The sequence below is a fragment of the Chelon labrosus genome (genome assembly GCF_963514085.1).
Source record: "Chelon labrosus genome assembly, chromosome: 12".
NCBI lineage: Eukaryota > Metazoa > Chordata > Actinopteri > Mugiliformes > Mugilidae > Chelon > Chelon labrosus.
The window spans coordinates 1,410,171-1,433,237 of NC_140345.1; the positions used below are offsets into that span (position 1 = coordinate 1,410,171).

Consider the following 23,067-nt stretch of genomic DNA (forward strand, 5'->3'; position numbering starts at 1 on the left):
TCAAAATAGGTTTAGACACATATTGTTATTGTTTCTATGTGCAGGCAGTGTTGTTGTCAGCTCATATTGGCATCACACAGTGGAATAGGTATAACTGGTTGTCTATTAAACTCAGACCAAACCAGAAATGAACATGAATTGTTGTTATTGTGGCCGTAACGAGTAAACTGATGACAGTGTGAGTCTATGCAGGAGGCAGGAAGATACAGTGAGATGATGTTTTATTTATTTTAGGGCAGGATATATATTCTTCATGTGCTGTTTCTCTTTCAGAGAAATTATTTTGCATCATTTAAATTGAATCCACCAAAATGTCCTCTTGACCTACTTTTCACAAACCGCTGAACACATTTTCTATTCCACTAAACATTTCATTAGAAAGAAAAACTAACTGGCATCACTGCTGCTTTCACATGTACACATGCACATAAGGAACACACACACACATACACACACATACACACTCAAAATGTCTCCTGTTGCCAGCCTTTCTCTTCCTTTATGCTGTTTTTGTGTGTGGAAGAATGCCCACGACCCCCACCACGATCATTACCCCCAGGGCCCTTGGGCTTTCATCACTGTGTGCAACCCCCGACCCCCCACCCATTTTCCCTAAAAACCCACCCCCCCTTTTCACTCAAATACCCCCCTACCTCTCCTCCACCCCTTTTGTTTGCTTCTCTGTGTCACACCATCAAACAAAAAGCTGGTTGTTTTGACTGCATCAAACTCCATTTGTGATTTTTACATAATCTTAAACTGCTTCATCCTCATCGAGACGCGCACTCAGGCAGGGATGAACGGATGAAGGGAAGTTAGATTCCTTTAAAACAGACCAATCTCTCTTTGGAAAACAGTGGCCAGAGTGGAGTGCGAGCTCCTATTGAGATCCAACACTCTCAGATGAATAGCAAATAACCGAAACCTATGGGAAAGGGAGGGAGGAAGGGAGAAGGGAGGAAGGGAGAGAGGGAGGGAGGCAGAAAAGTTTGGGGAAAGAAAGTCAGGAGGCAGGTGGAATAGATGGGAGATGTAACCACAACTTTAAGAGGAAAAAATCTGAGAAGGAGAGGAAGAAGATGGACATCTTTGGATGCAGGTAGAGGAAGTTGTGTTCCCAGGAAGGAAGGGAAGGAGGAGCAGTTTTTGAAAATGAAGGACAGGAGAAAAGGGGAAGGAGAGGAGTCCCTTTTTGTAACAGAGGGAGGATAAAATAAAGACTATGTTAAAGGGAGAGTGTTGAAATGAGAGAGGGAAGAATAAAAAGGAGTGAGTTGTTTATGGGCAAGAAAATAAGAAATAAAGGTATAAAAAGATGAAGAAGGGTAAGGGTAAGGGTAGAAGTACACAAAACAGAAGACTTGAAAAGTGGAAGGAATGATGGACAGAGGAAAGGAAGAGGAAAACCAAGTATCCAGAATATCCAGGTGAAAAGAGGGATTAAAAGTATTCTGGAACTGATAAGGAGGAAACTATAAGTTGGGAAAGGAAGATAATGTAATGGAGAAGAAGACAAAATACCCTGAAACAAAAAAGTGCTAGGAAAATAGAAGGATGAAGAAAGAAACAAGAAAGATATGTGAGGTAAAAGAGGAGTAAAGGATGGACAATTGGTGGGAAATGAAGTGATAGAGGATGAGGAGGAATTTAGAGAAAAGAGGGAGGAGGAAACAAGCCTGAAGAAGCCAATTTAATGACATGGAAGGATGGAAAGAGAAGTAAGGAGGGAAGAAGAGGGTGAGGGACTTGTCTCATCAGCAGAGAGAGAAAGCGAGGGATGAATTTGAAGGTGATCATGTTTGGAAGGATACATGGGAAAGGAAAAGGGAAATTTGGTCGGGAAGAAGCAGAAAATGTTGGAAGTGCAATAAGAAACTGGAAAAGAAGAAGGAAAGGATGGAGAGAGGACAAGAAGTGTCTTGGGAAATAAGAGGAGGATGGAAAAGATCAGTGAGCAATACAAGAATTTATAAGGAGAAAGGGAAGGGACTCATGAGAAAAGTGCAGTGGACAGTACAAAAAGGAAGGGGGGGGGGGTAAAAAGTCAGAGGAGGAAGAGGAAAGTGGAGGACAGAAAGTTTTATGAGCAGAAAGAAGCAATGTGGAACTATGGGGAACGGGAAAGAAAGATGAAGATAGGAGAAAGGAAGAGGGAGGGAAGATGGGTGGGAAAACGTGCAGGCTGACAAAATATTTCTGTGGAACGTGGAAATACATGTCTTCAGAATATAGCGAGGAAAGAGAGGAAGAGCATGAGTAAAAAAGAAAGAAAGAAAGTCTCAAGAGAGATAATTTTAAGTCTAAGGGAAATAAAATAAACAAGAATAGTAGGAAAAAATAGGGAAAAGGAATGTGGTTAAAAGAATCTTTGAAAAACTGAAGAATAAAAAATAAGGGAAAACTTTTAGGAAGGATGGAGGAAGGCGAAGACGGGGAACGTCTTGGGAAATGAGAGAGGGAGGGAGGGAAGGGAGGAGGGCTGAGGGAGAAGGCGGGGGGCATCCACAATCCCGTTTTTCTCCTCCCCAGATGAGAAAACTGCCGAGCGCGCTGCACACCGCCGTGCGTTTGTTTTACTCTCAGCCTCAAAGTACCCAAAGCACCGGTCCGCTCCGAGCCAAACCTGGTCGATCCACGGCGTCCCTCTACGCCACCCCTAAAAAGTATCCACCGCCTCCACCAACAACCGCTGTTTTGTGGCAATGGAGCCATAAGCAGCCTCAGTGCGCTGAGCTGTACCGAGCGAGTGAAATAGCGGCGGATACGAGGAGACAGCTGAGTCCAGGCGGTTATGGAGGAGAGGCTTAGAGAGGCTGGAGTCTAGACTGCAAGCAAATCAACAGATCCACTCATTCGGATTACTTTTGCGACAAACTTCGAACTCTGTCCTTATTCTAATTACCATTTAGGCCAAGGAGTTTCTCTTTTTCGTCTGATCCCATCTTAGGCTGTCATTGCACTGCAAGGATGCAGGGGAAGGAGGCGAGTGTTTGCACGGGATGCTGGAGACTAACGCTGCTGTCGTGCGTCCTGGCTCTGCACTTGATCCCGTTGTCCGTCCACGGTAAGAAACTGCCCTTCAGATGGGCACGATTAATCATGCAGTCTACACATTTATCGCTCACTTTGAATTGTGCTGCTGCAGCGCGTACCCTCTGTGGATTCAGGGTACCTTAACGCACTCCCACAGGGCAGCCAGAAAGGAGGTCAGTGATGCTCGGATTATAGGTTAGGAAGCACTTGACTCTTAAACTACTGCTCAGTCATTTGGCGACATTGTTCTAGACTCATTTTTTTATTTTTTATTTTTGTCACTTGTAAGTGAATTCAACATCAAAAATATGGATTAGTCTCTTTTTATTATTTACTTATTTTAATATCACACTCATAATTTTGATATCGACCCACAGGAGACAAAAATATTGTGATTAAACCACTGAAGGCTCATTCGTGAACATTAGGTCCCTGTAGGAGATTTTATATGGGTGCCACAGGAGACAAAAATGGCATGAACCAAAATTAGGTCAGGATAGAAAGAGACAATTGCACTGTCTAAATCCTGATGAACATAATGTTGCCCATAGAGAGACACCGGAGGAGGTAACAATGGGGTCAGTGCAAACCCAATGGACCCCACAGACACTCTGCAGGACAGGATGTTAAGACATTATTCAAGATTGTTTAAGTTGCCACGTTATTGTGAGGTGATATTATGTGAATATCATAGAGAAACATGAAGAGATAAACGTGCAATAAGGTGACTATTAGTTGGGTGATGGGGAGTAGTGGACTGTAAGTCACCATGGGAGGGTTAAAACACTCATTCCAACACACACTGAATGCAGCGGCATTTTAGGATGCAGTCACAGACGAATCAGGTCACTAAATCAGTACTTTCTGCAGTCACACAATAAGCAACTGCAGTAAGAATTATTAGAGGAATTTAGAAATGAATGACAGTGACAGCATCCAGTCGATGCAGTAAACTGGATCCCTGGAGGCGCACTGGCACAACAGCGACACAAAGGCGAGAATTGGGCCTAGTGGCGGGGAAGAGGAGGAGGAGGAGGAGGAGGAGGAGGAGGATGCGATGAATAATTCATGAAGGGATCTGTACGGACATTCTGATACATAGAGAAGAAAAGAAAGAGAAAACAGCCGGGTAACCATTTAAAAAAGGCACGGAGGCTCTCTCTCTTTCGATTTCTTTCCGCGTCCCTTTGTGTGAGATTCACTGCGCACGGCAGACTACATTACTGTCGGATTAATAATGCAGGAGCACGCACGAGATGAAATCAGTCTAGTGTCATAATCTAATATAATCTGACTGATTCTTCTCGTAGTGGTGATTTAAAATCATGGCGTGTGATTTTAAGGTGGAATCCAAATACATATATTTATTTTTATTTTTTACTGTATGGTGTGGAGCTCTAAATTCTGTCTGAAAGACCTTTCACGGAGTGCAGTGGTTCTGTGGGTATGGGTGTTTTTCTTCTTCTTTTAGAGGCAGGTGCATTTTGGAATTTGGTCCCCAAATAAACCTTGAATTCAATATTAGACAGACATACATTTAAGCATCTAACCAGTTTTTAAAAGCTCGTCTGTGCAGACTTAGTTATGCATATTTTTTATAAGAACACTGTGTGGAATATTTGACCTCAGTTCCTTTAAATGAGAAAATTTTGACATTGTTTCACCTGATTGTCGAAGATTACCAGCCAATGGTTAGCTTAGCATGAACGCTGAAAACAAGGAACTTCAAAGTCATAAAAATATATTATTTGTAAAAAAAATAGAATAAAAATTGAATTGTAAAACAGACTATTGGAGTTATGTGCTGGAACTATTTCCTGGACGGGTGCATAACTCTCTGGAGTGTCTGCTACATGGTGGCCTGGCTGTCCTATTTCATTTTTCAAAATGTTCCTATTTCATTAAAAGAGTACATTAATATTGTTTAAGATCTTAACCCTAAACAGGAACGTTTGTCACTTTTCATCATCGCTGCAGCAGCAATTTGGCCTAGGTTTCTGCTCAGGTGGAGGTAAAACAAAAAGACTTTGGCATATCTGGAGCAGACAACATAAAACAACCTTGGGCTAACCCCTCCTCTTCCCACCCATCCTCATTCAGACACACTATCATCACACACACACACACACACACACATCTTCTTGCGTAACCGGTGAAGTGTGGAGAGTGCAGCTTGCTCCACATCTGTGAATGATGCTCAGATGACCAAGGCCGACTGTCCTGAACTGACAGCAATCAACTAGAATACCGTCACTCATTTTGTGTTGGCTTTTTTTTGCGGTGGCCATTTGCAATCCTTCTCCTTCTGTGTGTTTAATACTGATGATACATCATCATCTCTCCTTCCCTCCCTCATGAGCGGTTAAGATGATGGATGTGTGATGGATGGAGTAAAGCCTCCCGGTGTTCGTTTCTGCACTGAAACTCATGGGTGTACGCAACATCCCCTTATCTCCGCCTCTCAATTTCCATCTTCTTCTTCTTCTTCTTCTTCGTTGTCGTCGTCCTCCTCCTCCTCCTCCTCCTCCCCCTTCTCTCTGGGTTTTTTCTCCTCTGGCCTGCTGACACATATCTGCTCGCTGACAGATAATCTTTAATGTGCAGTTTGTTAATCTTTAAATCCTCCCTCCATAACTGCACTACGCCACTCCAGCCTTTTTTTTAATCGCAAAACCTGTATAAACAATCATAGAATTGACTCCGTCTACAGCTCTGGTTAATGGTGAACAATGGCTTTGCACTCTCTCATCCTCCTCCTTTTGGTCTCCATGGAAACCACACACATCCACCGACACCGGCCGGCAGAACAGCCGCAATAAGGAGTTTGCGCTTTGAATTTTATTAAGCTCAAAATGTTGGTCAGATTTTGGCATACACTCACATTTCTGTGAGTCTGGGGAGGTGATATATGATCAAGCAGAACATTATGACCACCTTCCTAATATTGTGTAGGTCTCCCATGCACCTCCAAAACATGTAGAATGGACATGGGCCTTCTGAGGGTGTCCTGTGGTGTTGGGCAACAGAATGTTGTTAGTGGGGGCCTTTGGGTCCTATGGGTCGAGGGGAGGGGCCTCTGTGGATCATCCCACAGATACTTGATCAGTTTGGGATCTAATGAATTTGGAGGCCAGGTCAACACCTTGTGCTGTTCTTCATGTTTTTTCTGTTGTTCCTAAACCGTTTTTTTGTGTGTGTCTGTGTCAGGCTGCATCTTCCTGGGAATGGCTGGTGCCATCAAGGAGTGTCATAGCTATGGGATGGGGGTGTCTGGTCTGGTCTTGGTGGGTGGTACTTGTCTAAGTAACATTCACATGAATGCCAGATCCAAAGGTTTCCCAGCAGAACACTGAACTGTCATAAGATGGTCAATGTTATTTAAATCTCGTGTCAGTGGTCATAATGTTGTGGTTGACCAGTGTATATATATGTGTGTGTGTGTGTGTGTGTGTGTGTGTGTGTGTCCAGAGCGACTGCAATAGCTGTAGTATGGTATCTACCTAATGGTATCTTTACCAGCTCTAATATGTAGATGACATCATTATTTGTACTAGTGTATTCATTATTTCTGCATCGTGATTTTATTTGCTGCTCGGTATGTTTTATTTCCAGCATATAGCTGTTTGCTGGGCAAACATTATGACTGTTTTAAATCAAATCTGAAAGCCAGAAAGAAGCTGTAGCATTGTTAATAGTGACTTTATTCCTTTATGGTCATGTGGATGTCACCTTGCATCATTTACTGTTTTTCTTTGTATTTTTGTCGTGTTCAGAATCTACGTGGGCATTTATGAATTTTATTTTGTGTTGGTGTTTAATGCGTTTAATTTCGAAGAGAGTGAGGCATGGACATGTAGAGCAGCAAATACTGATGTCTGACAGTTTGTCAGATTGCTGTAGTTCCACATAACGTGCCCAATTAAAATTGGGATTCTGACAGCAGGGTGACAGCAAATGGAAACACTTCCCACGTATTCTCATAATACACTCAGTCACATTCTTTGTTAGTCTTCCCTAGAGATGCAAATAAATATGTTTAGTTTTTGTGTCATGCTTAAATTTCAACATGTGGACAGAATGATCAAACCGCCTGTGCCTGATCTATGGTCCTAAGTCTTCACAAGAAAGATGCAAGATCTTTCTTTGAGTTGTCTGACACACATTATGAGGCAGCGATAAGTGACCCTGATCGCTGTGTGTGCTGGGTGTAAAAGGGTCTGTGCAGTCTGTCAATGGTTTAATACACCCAGACTTTTTTGTACAGAAGTTTGTTCGATACATATGAGACCTGTGCTCCGTGTAATAAGGTTAAATGGTTTTAAGTTAAATGTTCCCCACACTGAGACAGCAAATGAGTATGAGAGACACGCCAAGTTGCATGCTGTCTGTATGCCTTTTTTCAGTGTGGTATTTAACTGGGTCATCTTAATAAAGGTCCACTTACTTTCTTAGCACTTACTTTAACCATCTTTTCACTTTTGTGGTTCAACACAATTCTGACCACCATAATTTATATATGTGAAGATTTTCGAGCCATGCCAGTCATTTTATGTCCCAAAAACTATTTTCTTGATGTTTCACCACCCATCCAAATATCCTCTTCAGTTCTAAATGACTGGAGGGAGTTAAGCTGGTGCCCACCTGAAAATTACCCAGTACTCACCTTCAATTAGAGGAATTGAAGGTGAATATTGCTCAGATTAAAGACAAGATTTTATCTGTACAATTGTCACTAGTGATTTGGGACCAAAAAAACCCATAGTTTCTAGTGAACAAAGTCATTTTGAGATGAGGACTGCTCAGTAACTGAAAATGAAGAGAGAAATGGGGTGAAAAAATCTAATTTTTATGTTTCTGTTCCTTCGTTACCTCTTTTTAACTAAACAAAAATGTCATTTGAAAAGTTTGAAATGCATTGCACTGACACGTGTGATTCCATGATATCATGAGTTCACTGGGGCAAGAATCTGATTTCTTTAGATTATTAGATTAAGTTATTATTGATGATTGAAAAAGATTACATATTTGTTGATTTCAGCTTCTGTACTGTGGAACGTGAACATTGATTTGATTTTACTTACTTTTAGTCAGACAAGCTATTGCCATTTGATTGACAAAATCAAACAAGTAATCACTAATAAAAAGTCATGAAACCACTATAAGAAAGACTGAGAGATCCGGGAGGGACAGGAACTTTTCTAGCTCTAAATTAGCAGCTATTATGCACCTCATCTGAGATAAATCTGTTTGTTGGGAAATTAAGTGATCCTAATCTCATTTGTAATATCCTCCCACCTGGATGTGCCTGCAGGCCAACATTAGCATACGTAGGTGGCCACAGGCCTGACCTACCAGCTGCCAGCTTCCCTCCGCTGCTGTGCACACAGTGCTGTACATGGAGGTATGTGAGTGTGTTTGTCCTCAAACAGTGCCCCGTAAAATGAAAGAATTGACACCATGACACCTGACAAGATTTGTTAAGTTATGGCCATGGATTCAGAAATCATTAGTTCAATCAGAATCAGAATCAGAATTCTCTTTCACACATATGAGGAATTTGTTGTGGTGGTTTGTAAAATACACATTCACATAAGTCTGGAAAATCGAACAATAAGGAAATATACAAAAAATATAAATAGAAGATAAACTGTACTGTACATATTATGCGTTAAGAAAGAGAGCATTAATTAACAAACAAGGTGCGTTATTGTTACACATTAGGCTTAAAAACAGGAAAGTTTCCTCATTATCTCAAACTAAATGTAATCACAGGTCTCTAATTTGCATAGTAGATGTTTAAGATTACAAATTAAGATGACTATTGTTAAACCAGCTAGTTTAAGGTTTTTCACGTTATATAGCCGGAGTCATTTTTATTTTAATCAAAGGTGGATGGCTGACCTGCAATCCTGAATCCTGCTGCTTTCAGATGGTTTCAGATGGCATTGTCTTTATTGTGAAAAATTATGAAAAGTTTCCTATTTAATATTTAATTTAATTTATTCATTGATGGTGGGTTAAATGTTTTTACTGGTTGGATTGATTTTACACATTTAATTAAGAATTTCTGCGCCTTTGCTGCACTTAATTAGTTTGTTCTAAGTGATCAAATCAGTAAAATGGCAGGAGGCTTACAGTATACTGCACCACAAAATAGACATGGTTTTGAGAAGTCTCATATAAATTCCCCTGACCACAACACCTTCGACGCCCATCCTTCAGCGTCTCCCTCCTGGTCCTGATTCAAACAGCCAGGATCAAGTCAAAACACTGAGACAGTGAGTCAGAAAATGTAGAATTAACAGTGGTCATTTCTTTTCACATTCCCCAGTACAACATTACCTCAATGTCTGGAGATGCTCTTAACAAATAAAAGTGGAAGAACTGAGACTGGGGAAGCCATCTTGTTACATTCTGTAGGCAATCAGCCATGGATCTATTCATAAATAACACAGCTGGACATGTTGTAAGTTCACATGGGAAAAACAAATAACACTGTAACACACTCATTTTGTTGACGTGAAAAGTGCTACTAACAAACACGAAACTGGAGGGAAGCAAAATGCGACAAAAAGCAATGGCATCAGTAAGTCTTCCAGTAAGTAAGTGTCTCTTTGTGCCATTGTTTCTCCTCCACGATGTCGTCCTTGTCAGCCTCCAGGTGTGTTTTTTTCACTGCAGCCGTGACTCACAGGTGTGATGGTTGTTTGTGGCGTAATCACGGCCGTCCTCGGTGGTGCAGTCCTCTGGAAGCTTTCTTTTATTGAGGTGGAGAAGGTCATTAAAAAACCTTGATAAAAAAAAGTTTCAGGAGCAGTCTGACAGCGATGAGGTGCATCTCTGCGTCCCGCTCAAAGACAACACAATTATGATACAGTGTGTGTGCTTTTTTAGCAGCGCTGAGTTGGCATTGTTCTCAAACTCTGGGTGCCCTTGAACAGTAATTTACATGTTTGAGACAAAAAAAAGACAGCTCGCACCTGTCTTTGTGTAGCTGCACCGCAGCTGCTATCTACTGTCTATAAATGTGTGCGGTGTTGGTGTGTTGTGTAGATCCTGCACTGCATGTGTGTCAGCATGTCCTTGGTAAAGCGAGTCATCGAGTTCATGCTCGTGCACAAGCTCTCTTCTCCTTCTCGTCTGGCCGAGCAGGCTCCGTCTTCTGCTGCAGACGGTCATATTAGCATTCAGTGCACCCATCACACACACATACACCTGTCATGGCAACAAACCAGGTTCAGCAGAAAGGTGGATTATAAGACAGCTGGTTTTATTTGAATTATGCGATTCTGTCTTTTCTTGTGATGTAGAGCTTTCTTGGAATAGAATAATAAAAATTCTGTTTATCTCACCAGTAAAAATGTTGCTTTTGGTCTTACCTAATGGCTCAATATCTATGGGTTTAGACTGCGAGCTTGTGATTTTAGAACACGTCAGGTCTTTTCGAAATTGCAATGTACAAAAAAATTAAATTACATTTTCCTAATTGACAGAATAAACATGTAAAATACATCAAATGCATTTAATTCATGATGGTGTTGAGTGCAGGATCAGCTGCCACAGTTACATCAGCATCATGTATTTATTCTGTATTTATGCCCAAAGAACTTACTTATATATATTTACATGTTATAATTATGATAAGAGCCCTGCGATAGACTGGCGACCTGTCCAGGGTGTACCCCGCCTGTCGCCCGATGACAGCTGGGATAGGCTCCAGCAGACCCCGCGACCCTTAACAGGAACAAACGGTTACAGAAGATGAATGAATGAATGAATGAATGAATGAATGAATGAATGTCAGGAGGATGCTGACCATTGTGGGTTTTAGCAAATCAAATCTTTTGGAGATGAGCACTGCTCAAAAACAAGAAGGAAATGATTTATTGCAGTTTTGTAGAAATCTGTTACGTTCCTTGTATTTTTATATTTCTAATACATCCTGTTACACAGTTTATAGCTCCACAACTAGATCCAGACTTTTATTTAGATTTAAATCAGAATGCAAAAAATAATAATAATAATAATTTTAGTGGCTCTACAAATGGAAAACATACATTCATAAGACACAATAACACACTCTTGTATTGTAATTGACTGGCTGTTCAAAGTGCGGCCAGACATGCATCCATGCATCTACAATTAAATATATAGACACACTCTTATGTATACCAACACACAAAGCTGTCAGTTTAATACTGAGATGTAAAGAAGCAGAGGAAAAGTGTGTGTGAGTATGTAACAGAGGAAATCTAATATTCAGGGTCTCACAGATACAGATAGTAATACATTTTTTTAAAACCACAGTTGTTCGAAGATAAATGCAATATGATGTGCTGTGTGTCTCCCTAGTATATACAGTCAGTGGTGTGTCCCTGCATGTGCCAGGGTCTGATCTTGTCAGGGTTTGCAGCACCGCATCAACTCTAGAGAGGCCAAGACCGTTACCGTGGCAACACATCCTCCCTCCATCCCACCACCTGTGGAGTCAGAAATGAAAGGATTTATGTGATGGAAGGAGGAGAAAGGCAGAAACAGTGAGAGGGAAACAAAAGATAGAATACTACAGAAGGAGAAAAAGATGAAGGATCGCAGAAATTAAAAGTAGAGAGAAATGGCATGAATGAAACGATGAGTAAAAGTGTGAGGAAGAGTGACAGCCGAATGCAGACCTGGGCATGTCCTCTTTTTGTCCACATTAATAACATAAGATGAGCTTGGATATCTAGTTGTGTGCTTTTTCTGCTGTCTTTTGGGTCAGTGTACAGGTGTTCCTATTTGAAGATGCTGTCCTGACGCTTAAAGTTGAGCATTAGCATGTACATAAAATAGTTCCTTGAGCTGAAACATAGTTGCCTTTTTATCCCCTGTAGACTGAATCAGTTTTTTCAGTGTTATAATTTGCAATTTCACTGTCCGTCTCTAGTTATAATAAAATACATATAGGTACATATTCTTACATATTCTTATAGCCATTATATTTTTATCTGGGCACAGTCATTTCATTCTTTCATTTCATGACTTCAGGGAATATGTTATACATTTCACTTGAATTTCTCATTAATTAATTTTAAAATTTTACATGAAAGTTTTAATCCTTCAAGCTCTGAAGATAACTTCTGAACCGGCCTTTGGATATTTATTATAAACATCACTTATTTGTGTTATTTTACATCACATATCATGTAATTCACCATGTGAAGACATACTGTATGTATGCTGATTTCACCACCGGCCACATTGTCTCTACAGGAGCTTTTGTTTCTGTCCAGTGTCCAACCTTTCCCCTTCTCCCCCCAGTCTGGGTCACCAAACTGTCTGGCGGGCAATAACTGTCACAACCAATCAGGTTCCTCTTTATAGCCTGCCACGGCCAATCGGAGTCTCTCGGGTCTGTGGGTGGTTTAGTGGCTTCCCCTCTCCAAACTGATCTGGGTTAAACAAAAGGCAAAGCCTGAGGGTCGGCGGCTCGCCAACACAGGCTAACAGCACTTGGCCTTGAGGCGCCATCATCCCCATACAATCAGTCTCACATACACACACGCACATAAAGGCAAGCCAAACTCTTTCCTCTCATTACGACCATCCACACCCTCCACCAGAGGAACTGGAAGCCACCCCAATTACCAGTCGGTTACAGTGGCACGGTGACAACACACACAAATTTCCTGGCTAAACTAATTCATATACATGTAGTGTGAGGAATCTCCTTGTGTAATGCTGTTTGATTGCCTCATCTAAACTTGGAAAGAAACAAACAAAGACTCTGTTATTCTGTCCCTTCTGTTTCATTTGGGGCTCAGCGGGTTTGCCCCGGACGCACCCTGAACTGACTCATCCTGACTTGACCCTGCCAGCCGAGGTCCAGTCTGCCAGGTCTCTAATTGGGTAAAAGACACTGGTCATTGTTGGTCTTCGGAATTTGGAACTCTTTTCCAAATTACCCTCTGCAAAAAACTCTCCATGTTACAAACTCATGTAGTCTCAGTTTAATGTTTTCTTTTTAAAGTTCCAAAAACCAACAGTGATTTAGAGGGGAAATTCAACATAAAAATGAAAAGCAGTTGAAAAAACATCTAACATGGTCCATTTAGTATAGGTTCTAAAGCTTTCAATCATCTAATGATCTCCATCATTGAGTGCAGTGGATTTGTTGGTGAATTAGTAGTATTTTACATGCTACTTTTACAAGCTTCCCAATGGCTGCCGCAGAGAAACATCCCCACAGCATGATTCCACCACCACCATGCTCCATGGGGAGGATGATGTGTTTACGGCTATGTGCAATGCTTGGTGTTTAATGCCTTCCAAAACAGACAGCTCCCGGTTGCCAGTTTCAGGTCTTGATGTCTAACTAGTTCTCAGGGGTTTTCACAGACCACAAGCCGACAATATTTTACACAATACTCAACCATATAGAGGCAAAGCGCTTTACAGTCACAGACACATCTACCCATTCACTCACACAAGCACACACACATTCACACACCAGTGCCACACACTGGAAGCAACTTGGGGGTTCAGTGTCTTGCTCAAGGACACTTCGGCATGTGGCACATTCCGGGGATGTGCCACATGCCGACTTAGTGCAATACCTATCCATGGATGTAATGTCTTCAAGTGTTGAAATGGAATGCTTGTTACTGTCATTTGGGGCTATGTCTCGTGTTTGTCTACTGATACTGTTATGTGTGGCTAAGTCTCATGTTTTGTCCGCTGATGCTTTATGTCCTACATGTATGTCCACGTGTCGGTCCAGTGAAACTATATGTCTTACATGTATGTATTGTTTATTATCCTTAAATGAGCTGCCCAGGGATGCAAAAAGAATTTCAGCACAAACTGACAAATAAAGTTGTATCGTATCGTATCGTATCGTATCGTATCGAACCGCTAACCCTCTGGTTCGTGGACACCCACTCTACCTACTGAGCCACAGCCGCCCATTTACTTCCTTATATGGATTGTATCACTGTTACAGTAACTTTAAGACAGTAATATCTCTAATATAACTTCTCGCCACCTCGAGGTGCCACAGTGCAGCCACACTGCTCCCAGACCAGCCGTCTGTCAAAAGATTGGTCCTTGTTAATCCCATCAGGCTAATGAGGCAGTGAAAGGGAGACATCACTTCCCTGGAGCCCAGTCCAGAGAGGCAGATGAGTGAAGGTTCTGAGAGACCAACACTACTGTGGTCTCAAACAGCAGACAGTCCGAGTTCTGGCCATCTGTGCATGTTGACGTGAGTGAACAAGTAAAAAGTTTGGGTGTTCTTTTACTGTCTGACAAGAAATGCCAGCACAATGTAACTCTGACATCTCAGTTTAGTAACTTAAAGACCATTCTTAAGTGCTCAGACCAGACTAGTTGGAAATCTAGATTCAAAGTGATTTATCGGGACTGATGATGTGTTTAAGTGACGGTGGAAAAACACCAGACTTATTTTTAAAGAGGGTTTGAGAATGTGTGTGCATGATTGACAGGTAACACACCCTAAGCTGTGGTGCTAGTTCCACCTTTTTTACCCCATAGTAGCCAGTTATGAGAATAGTGCCATGGTAAAATCTAGTCTTCATTATATCCTGTCACTGCCACTAACCTGAAGCTGATGTGACAGAAATATTTTACAGCCCGTATGGTAATGAGGTGCTAAGAACGTGGTCATACCCGCCAAGACTGTCTGCAAGATTCTCTTAAATCTCACAACTGTGGGAGAATTACACTTTTGTTTGTGGTGTGTGAAGATTCTAAACATTTACAGTGAATGAATATAGTTCATTTTTTATCTTTATCTTTCAAGCTTTTTCATTGTCAATTTCCCTGCGGGCACCTCCCAAAGGGATCAATAAAGTTGTCTATCTATCTATCTATCTATCTATCTATCTATCTATCTATCTATCTATCTCTATCTCTTAGAAGCTCACACCACTAAGTGGACTCATCACAGCCTTTGTTTTTATGGATGTTTGTTTACATACATCAAAACATCAATCATTATAGAATTATAATGTATTTGACACAGTGGCTCTGATGGTGTGGAGCATCATTTTCAACTTGCTGTCCACATCAATTCCAGCTTTATGTCATATTTTAGATACTTGTTTTAACTAGTGGTTGTTTTGCTACCTCCATGTCTCTGTTATTAGTGGAACGGCCTTCAGCATTTGAATTTTTCCATTTAGTTCAGTACAACATTACACATGTAGAAGCACAACAACTCATCTATCACTGATGGTACAGAAAATTTTTGCTTACTGGTGGAAGATCTTCCCCTTCATTAAATGCAGCATCTAGAAAACAACTCATCCTCAAATCTTAACTAGTCTTTTATTTATATAGCTCATTCACAGTGACAAATATATCCACTCATTCACTAGTACCAAGCCCTGGGAACTTGGGGTTCAGTGTCTTGCTTAAGGACACGCTGGCATGTGGTCCATGAAACACTTACCCTCCCGTTCCTGGATAACCCACTCCATATACTGAGCCATAGCTACGCCTGTTGAGCTTCATCAGTCTGTTGAGACCTAGACTCACATGCAGCAATCTTTATATCATACATACATGCAACATTGGGGTAAGGTAATGGATAAATCAACTGAGAGTTAGTAAAGGTGTTGAATATTTGTATAAATATACAGATCATTCCGCGTGTTGTTTCAGGGATGGAGCAGCAGATATTTGCATCTTGCACAAATTAACATTAGAGGACTGCAGCAGCCTTTAGTAAGCACTGCTAATTCTTGATGCGGGAGCTTCCATCTCTAATATATAACCAGCCTGAGTTTAGTGTGAGATTTGAAGCGACTGAAAGTCGACAGTTCAGAGTGGAGAGTTGATCTCTGTGGTGTCTTTTATTTCCAAGAGTCTTTCACAGACCATGAAAGCATCTTTGTCACTCTCACTTTGTCTTTTCACCGTGTCTCTCCATCCCTCACATTGTCACCTCATCCTCCATTTTTTCACTTCTGTCTGTTTCTCTTTTTTTTCTCTCTGACATGATGTGTCACTTCTCCCCTTCCCTCGTCATCACCCCCTGTCATTATCTTGAATTGTGTGGCAGCCGTTGTTGTCTGTCCTCCAGTCTGTGCGGTTTGTATTCATCGGGCTTGTTGTAGCCACAGGAGGAGGGGGAGTTGGTTATGTTGAAGGATGACTAGTCTACCCAGGAGATGCACCCAAACACAGCACTCATCCGGACAAGCTGTCACTTAATGAGCCGTCAGGTGTGTGTGGTTGACAAAAAGCACAAGACAAAGCAAACAAAGGCAAGTGAGGCAAAAAGGGAGGCGGACATTCTTAAATCAAATATTTCCTGGTGAGTGTCAAGCATTTAGTGTGTAAAATGCTTTTGTGTAATTATTGTAAAGCCTATTTTTTAATGTGGGAGAGCATGGTCTTGGCATCTCATCCCTGGCTGCTCAGTTGATGTGTTAAACAGCAGTGGATTGTGGGACTGCTGGAAGGATTAGCCCCAGAACGACCCCGGCTTCAAAGACACAGCACACTGCCGCTGCTGTGCCAGAAAACAAACCTTCTATAAACTGAAGCCTTCCACATGTCTAACGCCTCGTGGCTGAAATGACAGCCTCATGCTTTATGATGGCAGGAAGGTTTAAAAGAAACCGCTATGCACATGCATCCACATGGATGTGTTTGTTTTGATTAATTGTAACGTTTCTTTGGAAGATGAGCAATTGCCATGTTTACATGGACAACATTTCGTCAACCTAATGGAAATCATTCTGATCAGAGATTCCAACTTAACTGCTTTCACGGATGCCAAATAAATGAAAGCATAGAACAAATAAGCAACTTGAGTTGAAAAAGAAATCATGGAATCAATTTATAGACCAAAATGTATTCTAAACTTTTAACTCATACAATCAGATATAACAGCTGAACACACTCGTGGCATTCTTTCTACAATAGAAATCAAATTTTCTTCAGAAAGTTCTTCCCAAGTCTGTTGCAGAAGTTCCCATAAATGTGTGGCACTTGTAGGTTGCTTGGCTTTCACTCTTCTGTCCAGTTCATCCCAAACCAGCTCGATGGGGTTTAAGTCTGGAGACTGTGCTGGCCACTCCATGTTTTCAAGCTTACCATCTTGTTCTTTTTTCCTGAGGTAGTTCTGGCATAGCTTGGACTTGTGTTTTGAGTCATTATCTTGCTGTAGGATGAACCTCTGACCAACTAGGCGCATACCAGAGGGTATTGCATGGCGCTGCAGAATGCTGTGGTAGCCGTTTTGGTTACATTATTTTTCAGATTTGGGTAACCAAACCTTGTCTTTTAACCTCTGGCTGTTCAGTACTTACCTTTGTACCATTTCAAGCTGTTTATTGGACTTGCACGATTTGAATTGCAATAAATACCTGGAAATACTACTTTTGACCGGTAGTGTATATATACTGCCTGTTTATTTGCCCCAGTACATCAGCCACAACTGAACTTAATATGTGTAAAATGGTTCTACCCACAGTAGAACGTGATAACTGCCAGAAATATAACAGTGGAACAGTAGTGTGGTAGTTGGCACTGAGGCCTCACAGCAAGACGGTTATGAGATCGATTCCATCTGCATGTTCTCCCTGTGTCTGCGTGGGTTCTCTCCGGGTACTCCGGCTTCCTCCCACCATCCAAAGACATGCTCATTAGGTTCATTGGTGATTCTAAATTGGCCGTAGGTGTGTATGTGAGTGTGAATGGTTGTCTGTCTCTCTGTGTTAGCCCTGTGATAGACTGGAGACCTGTCCAGGGTGTATCCCACCTCTCGCCAATGACAGCTGGGATAGGCTCCAGCAGACCCCGCAATCCTCCACAGGACAAGCGGTTACAGAAAATTAATGAATGAATGAATTCTTATTAGAATATGAGTCTGGTGTCACACTATTTGGCATGTTTGAATTGATACGGAGATAAAAGAATATCCTTGCACGGAATTGCATAGTACTTCAACCAATCAGAGGCATTTTGTTGTAAACAAATTCAACTCAGTGGCATAAAGCCTCCGCCCGAATAAGTTGATCATTCATTTCCAAATGGGGTTACTTCAGACCAACATTCTGACACAAAAATGTTGTGGGTAGGGAAGTTGGTCTGGCTTCCAGGCTGGGATTCTACTACTTATATGCACATACAGCTATACACATCTGAATTTCAGGATTTAGTCCAGACTAAATGTGATCTGTGGGCTGTCAATCCAAAATGTAGAAAAATGAAGAGTGGTAGATAAGGTTCAGTAAAATCAGACATCATGTCATAATCATAAAACTTTGACGAATGTCATTATACATAATCAACTCTTAGCTGCCTAAGTCTGTTAACCAAAGCTCCTTACCCGAACTGCGACAGCATTCATTTATTGAATAAGGAGGTGATCTTGGTGGGTGACATGAAATGATGAATAAGAGACGTTATGTCGAAATATGAGGCTGTTGTTATTTCTCTGCGGATAAATGTGTCATAAAGAGGGACCTTTTAGCATCTATTAAACACCAATTGTGAATAATGTCCAATCATCTTACAGGAATGACTAGTGCTTGTTGCAGTTACAAGTGATTAGTTAATAAGACACTTTATTGCTTCAGTGTGGAAAACTGTCTCCTACTGGTAAAATAAAACTTTACTTATTATCATCAATATTGTATCTGAGTCATCACAGTCTGTGTCTTTTGGAAAATAAACTGAGCTGCTGTATTATTGCACTGGTTGATGTATTTATTCAGTACAGTCAGCATTGCAGTTGCAGATTATTGCTCTTAAGCAGTTTTATTTATTGTTTTATTTCACTCTGTTCTATAATAACCTCCATCCCATGAAATGACTGAACACTTTTCTAATGGTCATCTTTTACTGAATAATATCACATTAATTATTAGTGGCTAACGACTAAGCAAGAGCTACTTCAGCCAAGTTAGTGCCAATTTAATCTCCATGTGCTTGTTTCACTTGCATTGCACTTGCTTCAACTTGCATTTTTTAACAACAAAGACCTCCCGGGCCAATCAGACCTTTTGGGCCGGCTTTATGTGGTGGTAAACAAAAGAGAAACACCAACATAGTTACCTGAGCGCTATGGAGTTGAATTCTCCTTACAGCAAAATGGCTCTGATTGGTTGTCTTCGTCTTCGTCTTCTTCCGCTTATCCGGGTCCAGGTCGCGGGGGCAGCAGCTTCAGCAGGGAAGCCCAGGCAGCCCTCTCCCCAGCCAATTCAGCTAGCTCCTCTGGTTGATTGGTTGTAGAACTATCCAATCACATGCGGAAGTATTTTTTTCACTGTATCGGTTAAAACATGCCTCATAATGAAATCTAAATGCAGTGTTACCAGACTCATACTCTGTTAAGAACTATAGCTACCCAAAGCCAAAAAGTTAGATTGATTTTCTGACAGTACATAAAACACTGACATTTGTCATGGTATTAACTTTACAACCTTTTCTGTTTCTTCTTGAGATCAAGTTTTGAACGTTTTTGTAATCCTGTTTGGTTTTCTTTGTGTTTCCTGTTTTTATTTTCAAAGTTGATTGGTCTCTCATCGTGTGCTCCTCCCTCAGTAGTTTCACCTGTGTCTTGTTAGCCTTAGTGTGTAGTCCTGTCATGGTCTTAGGGTTAGGGTTAGGGTCCTTGCTGTGTTTGTGTGTTCGCTTACCCTAGTGTTTCTCTCTGGATTTACCTGTGTTCTTCTTTGGAAGTTTTGCTTGCATTTTCCTCGTGCCACCTTGTTTTCTGTTTTGACTTCTTGGTTCTTGGATTACTTTGCCTCTCCCTGAAGCACTTAGTGTTACATCCATTGGAAGTGAAGTCATCATTAAACTGAAGTTAATTTCATTCTGTCTTGCTTCCTTGTGTGACTGCCCTGCATTTGGATCCTACCTCCTTGCTATACTTGTGACAATAATGTCCATGAGTTCAGACTTGTCTCTAAGTCAGGTAAGAGGTAGACATCACAGTCTTGGTCATCGCATATTTAGGTTACAGTTTTCTTACTATTGTCGAGATGTTGTCTTATCCAAGTCTCCCAGAGAACATCAACCCACCCCCTACAGGGCACCCCCAAATCCCTCCATCTCTCCAACCCTGTAATCCCTAATCCCAGCTCCTCACCGTTCAAGTACATTAGTGAATTATTCCTTTAATCCAAAGGGGGGTGCGGCTGCAAAGCAGCTTTTAGCATGACTCAACGAGCCGCCCTCGGATGAAGTAATCGACTGGAGGATGAGTATACAGCCAATCACCTCTCGTTTTAATTTGTATCCCCAGCCAGACTCCTTGAGCCCACTTTGTTCATCCTGTAATGCTAAAAGAGTTTAAGTGTGTGAAGTCATTGTGTGGCAGCGGACTGTGAGCTCGGAATGTTGTTGGAAAGTGTGAACTAAAGTCTGTCATTGTATATGTTTGTACTTATAATCAAGCCATCAAGAGCAGATGTTCCATTTGCTTGTTATTCTCAGCAAATGGTAGTTGTTTTCAGTTGATCGGCCTTTCATTTGGGAATTAATTCCGTAGCTGCTGCGGTTTTACATTAGACATGCCTATATAACCCTTCAGTTTGTACCAGTGAGATAACTGTACAGTATATGGACAAGCTTAATGGAGCAGTTCATACCAGAAAGGGTAGGGACGTTTTGTCCCAAACCAGTTTATTTCCAACTTTTTGATGCTTGTATATTTACTCATGGTGGTTTTCTACCTCTGGCTGCAGGTTTAAATATTCTGCAGTTTTAGGCTATGAACAAGTAGTTTTATGCAGGAAGCATGAGGTAATTGAAAGTGAAGGTGCATACAGGTGGTAGCTGTTATAGTCTGGCCACAGTTCATCACATACAGGTTATTAAGGTTCTTCAAAACCCTCCTTAGAGTCAAATCTAAACACACAGATATGATACACACAGACATGTGCCTTAAATTGCCCCCTGGGGACAAATAAAGTTTTCTGAATCTGAATATAGAGCAGATTCTGTTTTATGCTGCCAGATTGCTTTCCCAAGTTAATCTGCTATGAAATCATATACACCATTTTTTTCTTGTTTGTACATTTACTTTAGTATTGGAGCAAACACTTGTTGCTACATCTCAGCTCTTTATACCCCACAAAAACCCCAAAATAAGATAATACTAGACAAGACTGTTCAATTTAGAGTGTGGGAGACCAGCAGTGTCTGATTACAATGAAAAGAATCACACTCAATTTCAAATTAATTGTCTGTGCTGGTCATAGTCGGATTAACCTGTTGGGGGTCCTTGGGCAGAAATTCCCCGTTGGCTCGCTATTATTATGATTTGATTAGACTAGATTAGATTAGGAATATGTGTACCAAGTGAGGGTGCTGTACAAGCTAGTATGGAGATACATTTTTAAAAATATTCTAGAAATAATTATAACCAATCAGTAATTCCCGGCTAAGACACATGTATAACATAAACAGAGTAATGTCCACAAAACATTCTTTTTCCTCTGGTTTCTTTTTCTTAATTTGATAAATATTTTATTAAATGATGCATGCCAGTAACAGGGGTATTTGAGTTTTCACTAAGATGATCGATTTTTTTTAAGAGTGAAACAATTTTCACCTCATTAAATCTGCTGCATTTCCCTTTACTGTCTTTCTCTATTTCTTTCCCTTCTGTGTTGATGAGTTTTTATGCTATGAGTCTCAGTCCAAGTCCATGAGACTACAATCATATCCTCTTCATGGTTTAAAAATTCATAATGCAGAGAAATAATTGATGTTTTCCAGCAGGTATCAGATGGGTTACAAAGCCATTGTTTTTCGATCGTTGTGTAACATTTGCACTAAGAAACCTTTGTCTTTGTGTTTTGCAGGAAATGTTGTTGGGACCAATGGCACTGAGTCGGATAGCACAGCCAATGTCACTTCGCTGCTTAACGAGGAGGAAGGGCCAGCCAAGGTCAATGAGGTTATTGCTACAGTAACTGGGATGAGCAGCACACCCGCTTCTGACACAATCAACACTGTGACCCTGAGGGCGGGCCGTATCCCCCGCGCCGGCGAGGAGGAGGAGCAGAGCAGCGGCATGTTCGATGAAATGGTGGTTCCAACGGTGGAGGAAGCTGGCGTGGCAGCCCCACCCCAGCTCAGCCCAGATTCAGCTGAGACAGAGCACCTGTTACCTAGCAACCCGCACACACAGGGAGTCGTGGAGGGCAAGGAGGAGGTGGATGATGAGGAGGAGCGTCTGCCACACACCGACCCACCTTGGATTCACGCCAAGGACACAGCTGTGTTTGACCTAGACCGCCTGTTCACCACCACCACCACCACTGCCCCGTCTTCAGCCGCCACTAACCCCTCTAATCCTGACATCCTTCACGTGGACTTCTTCGACCCATCTTCTCGTGGACGCAGCCTAGACTTAGCCCCACCATCTCCTTCATCACACGGCCACGAGCTGCAAGGTGGTGATGCGACGTCTTGGGCGATGCCAGAAAACTATGACTACCTTACACCATACGAGGACGGTGTGTCCCCAACTGCCGATGAGTACACCTACAGCACCACAACTGATGCTTACGAGAGCGACGAAGACCTCCGACTGGCTGCTGGGTCTCCTGCTCGCTCCAGGCCTCGGGTTCCAGGGTCTGGCTCATTCAACCCAGCACCGAACGTCCCTGTGGCGGCACCTCCAGCGGTCTTACCTAATGGATGCCGTGTTGGCTACCAGATGGTAAACGGAAGTTGCCGCTCTCCCTGCGACATGCTGCCCAACTACTGCTTCAACGGAGGACAGTGTTACCTGCTGGATGGCATGGAGGTTTTCTGCAGGTATGATCCAGCTTCAGTGACACAAGCATATACTGCACTCTGCATGCACAAAAAAGTCACTGCCACTTAGCAATATACTTTGCAGGTGATCCCAGCTGCTCTAAACAGCATCAAAAAATCCATCCATCCATCTTCTAAACCCGTTTAGTCCTGTTAAGGGTCACGGGGGTCTGCTGGAGCCTATCCCAGCTGTCATCGGGCGAGAGGCAGGGGTACACCCTGGACAGGTCGCCAGTCCATCGCAGG

General features: G+C 41.8%; 1 protein-coding gene across 1 annotated transcript in view; it reads left to right on the forward strand.

Moving 5' to 3' along the window:
* The first annotated feature begins 2,906 nt into the window (after positions 1-2,906).
* The window catches only part of cspg5a (chondroitin sulfate proteoglycan 5a), a 51,826-nt gene continuing 31,665 nt past the window's right edge, over positions 2,907-23,067 (forward strand). Inside the window, exons 1-2 of the mRNA XM_084556820.1 lie at positions 2,907-3,064; positions 21,861-22,821. Coding sequence (XP_084412946.1) covers positions 2,968-3,064; positions 21,861-22,821 — 1,058 coding nt within the window. The 5' untranslated portion in view covers positions 2,907-2,967. The remainder of the gene's footprint in view (positions 3,065-21,860; positions 22,822-23,067) is intronic.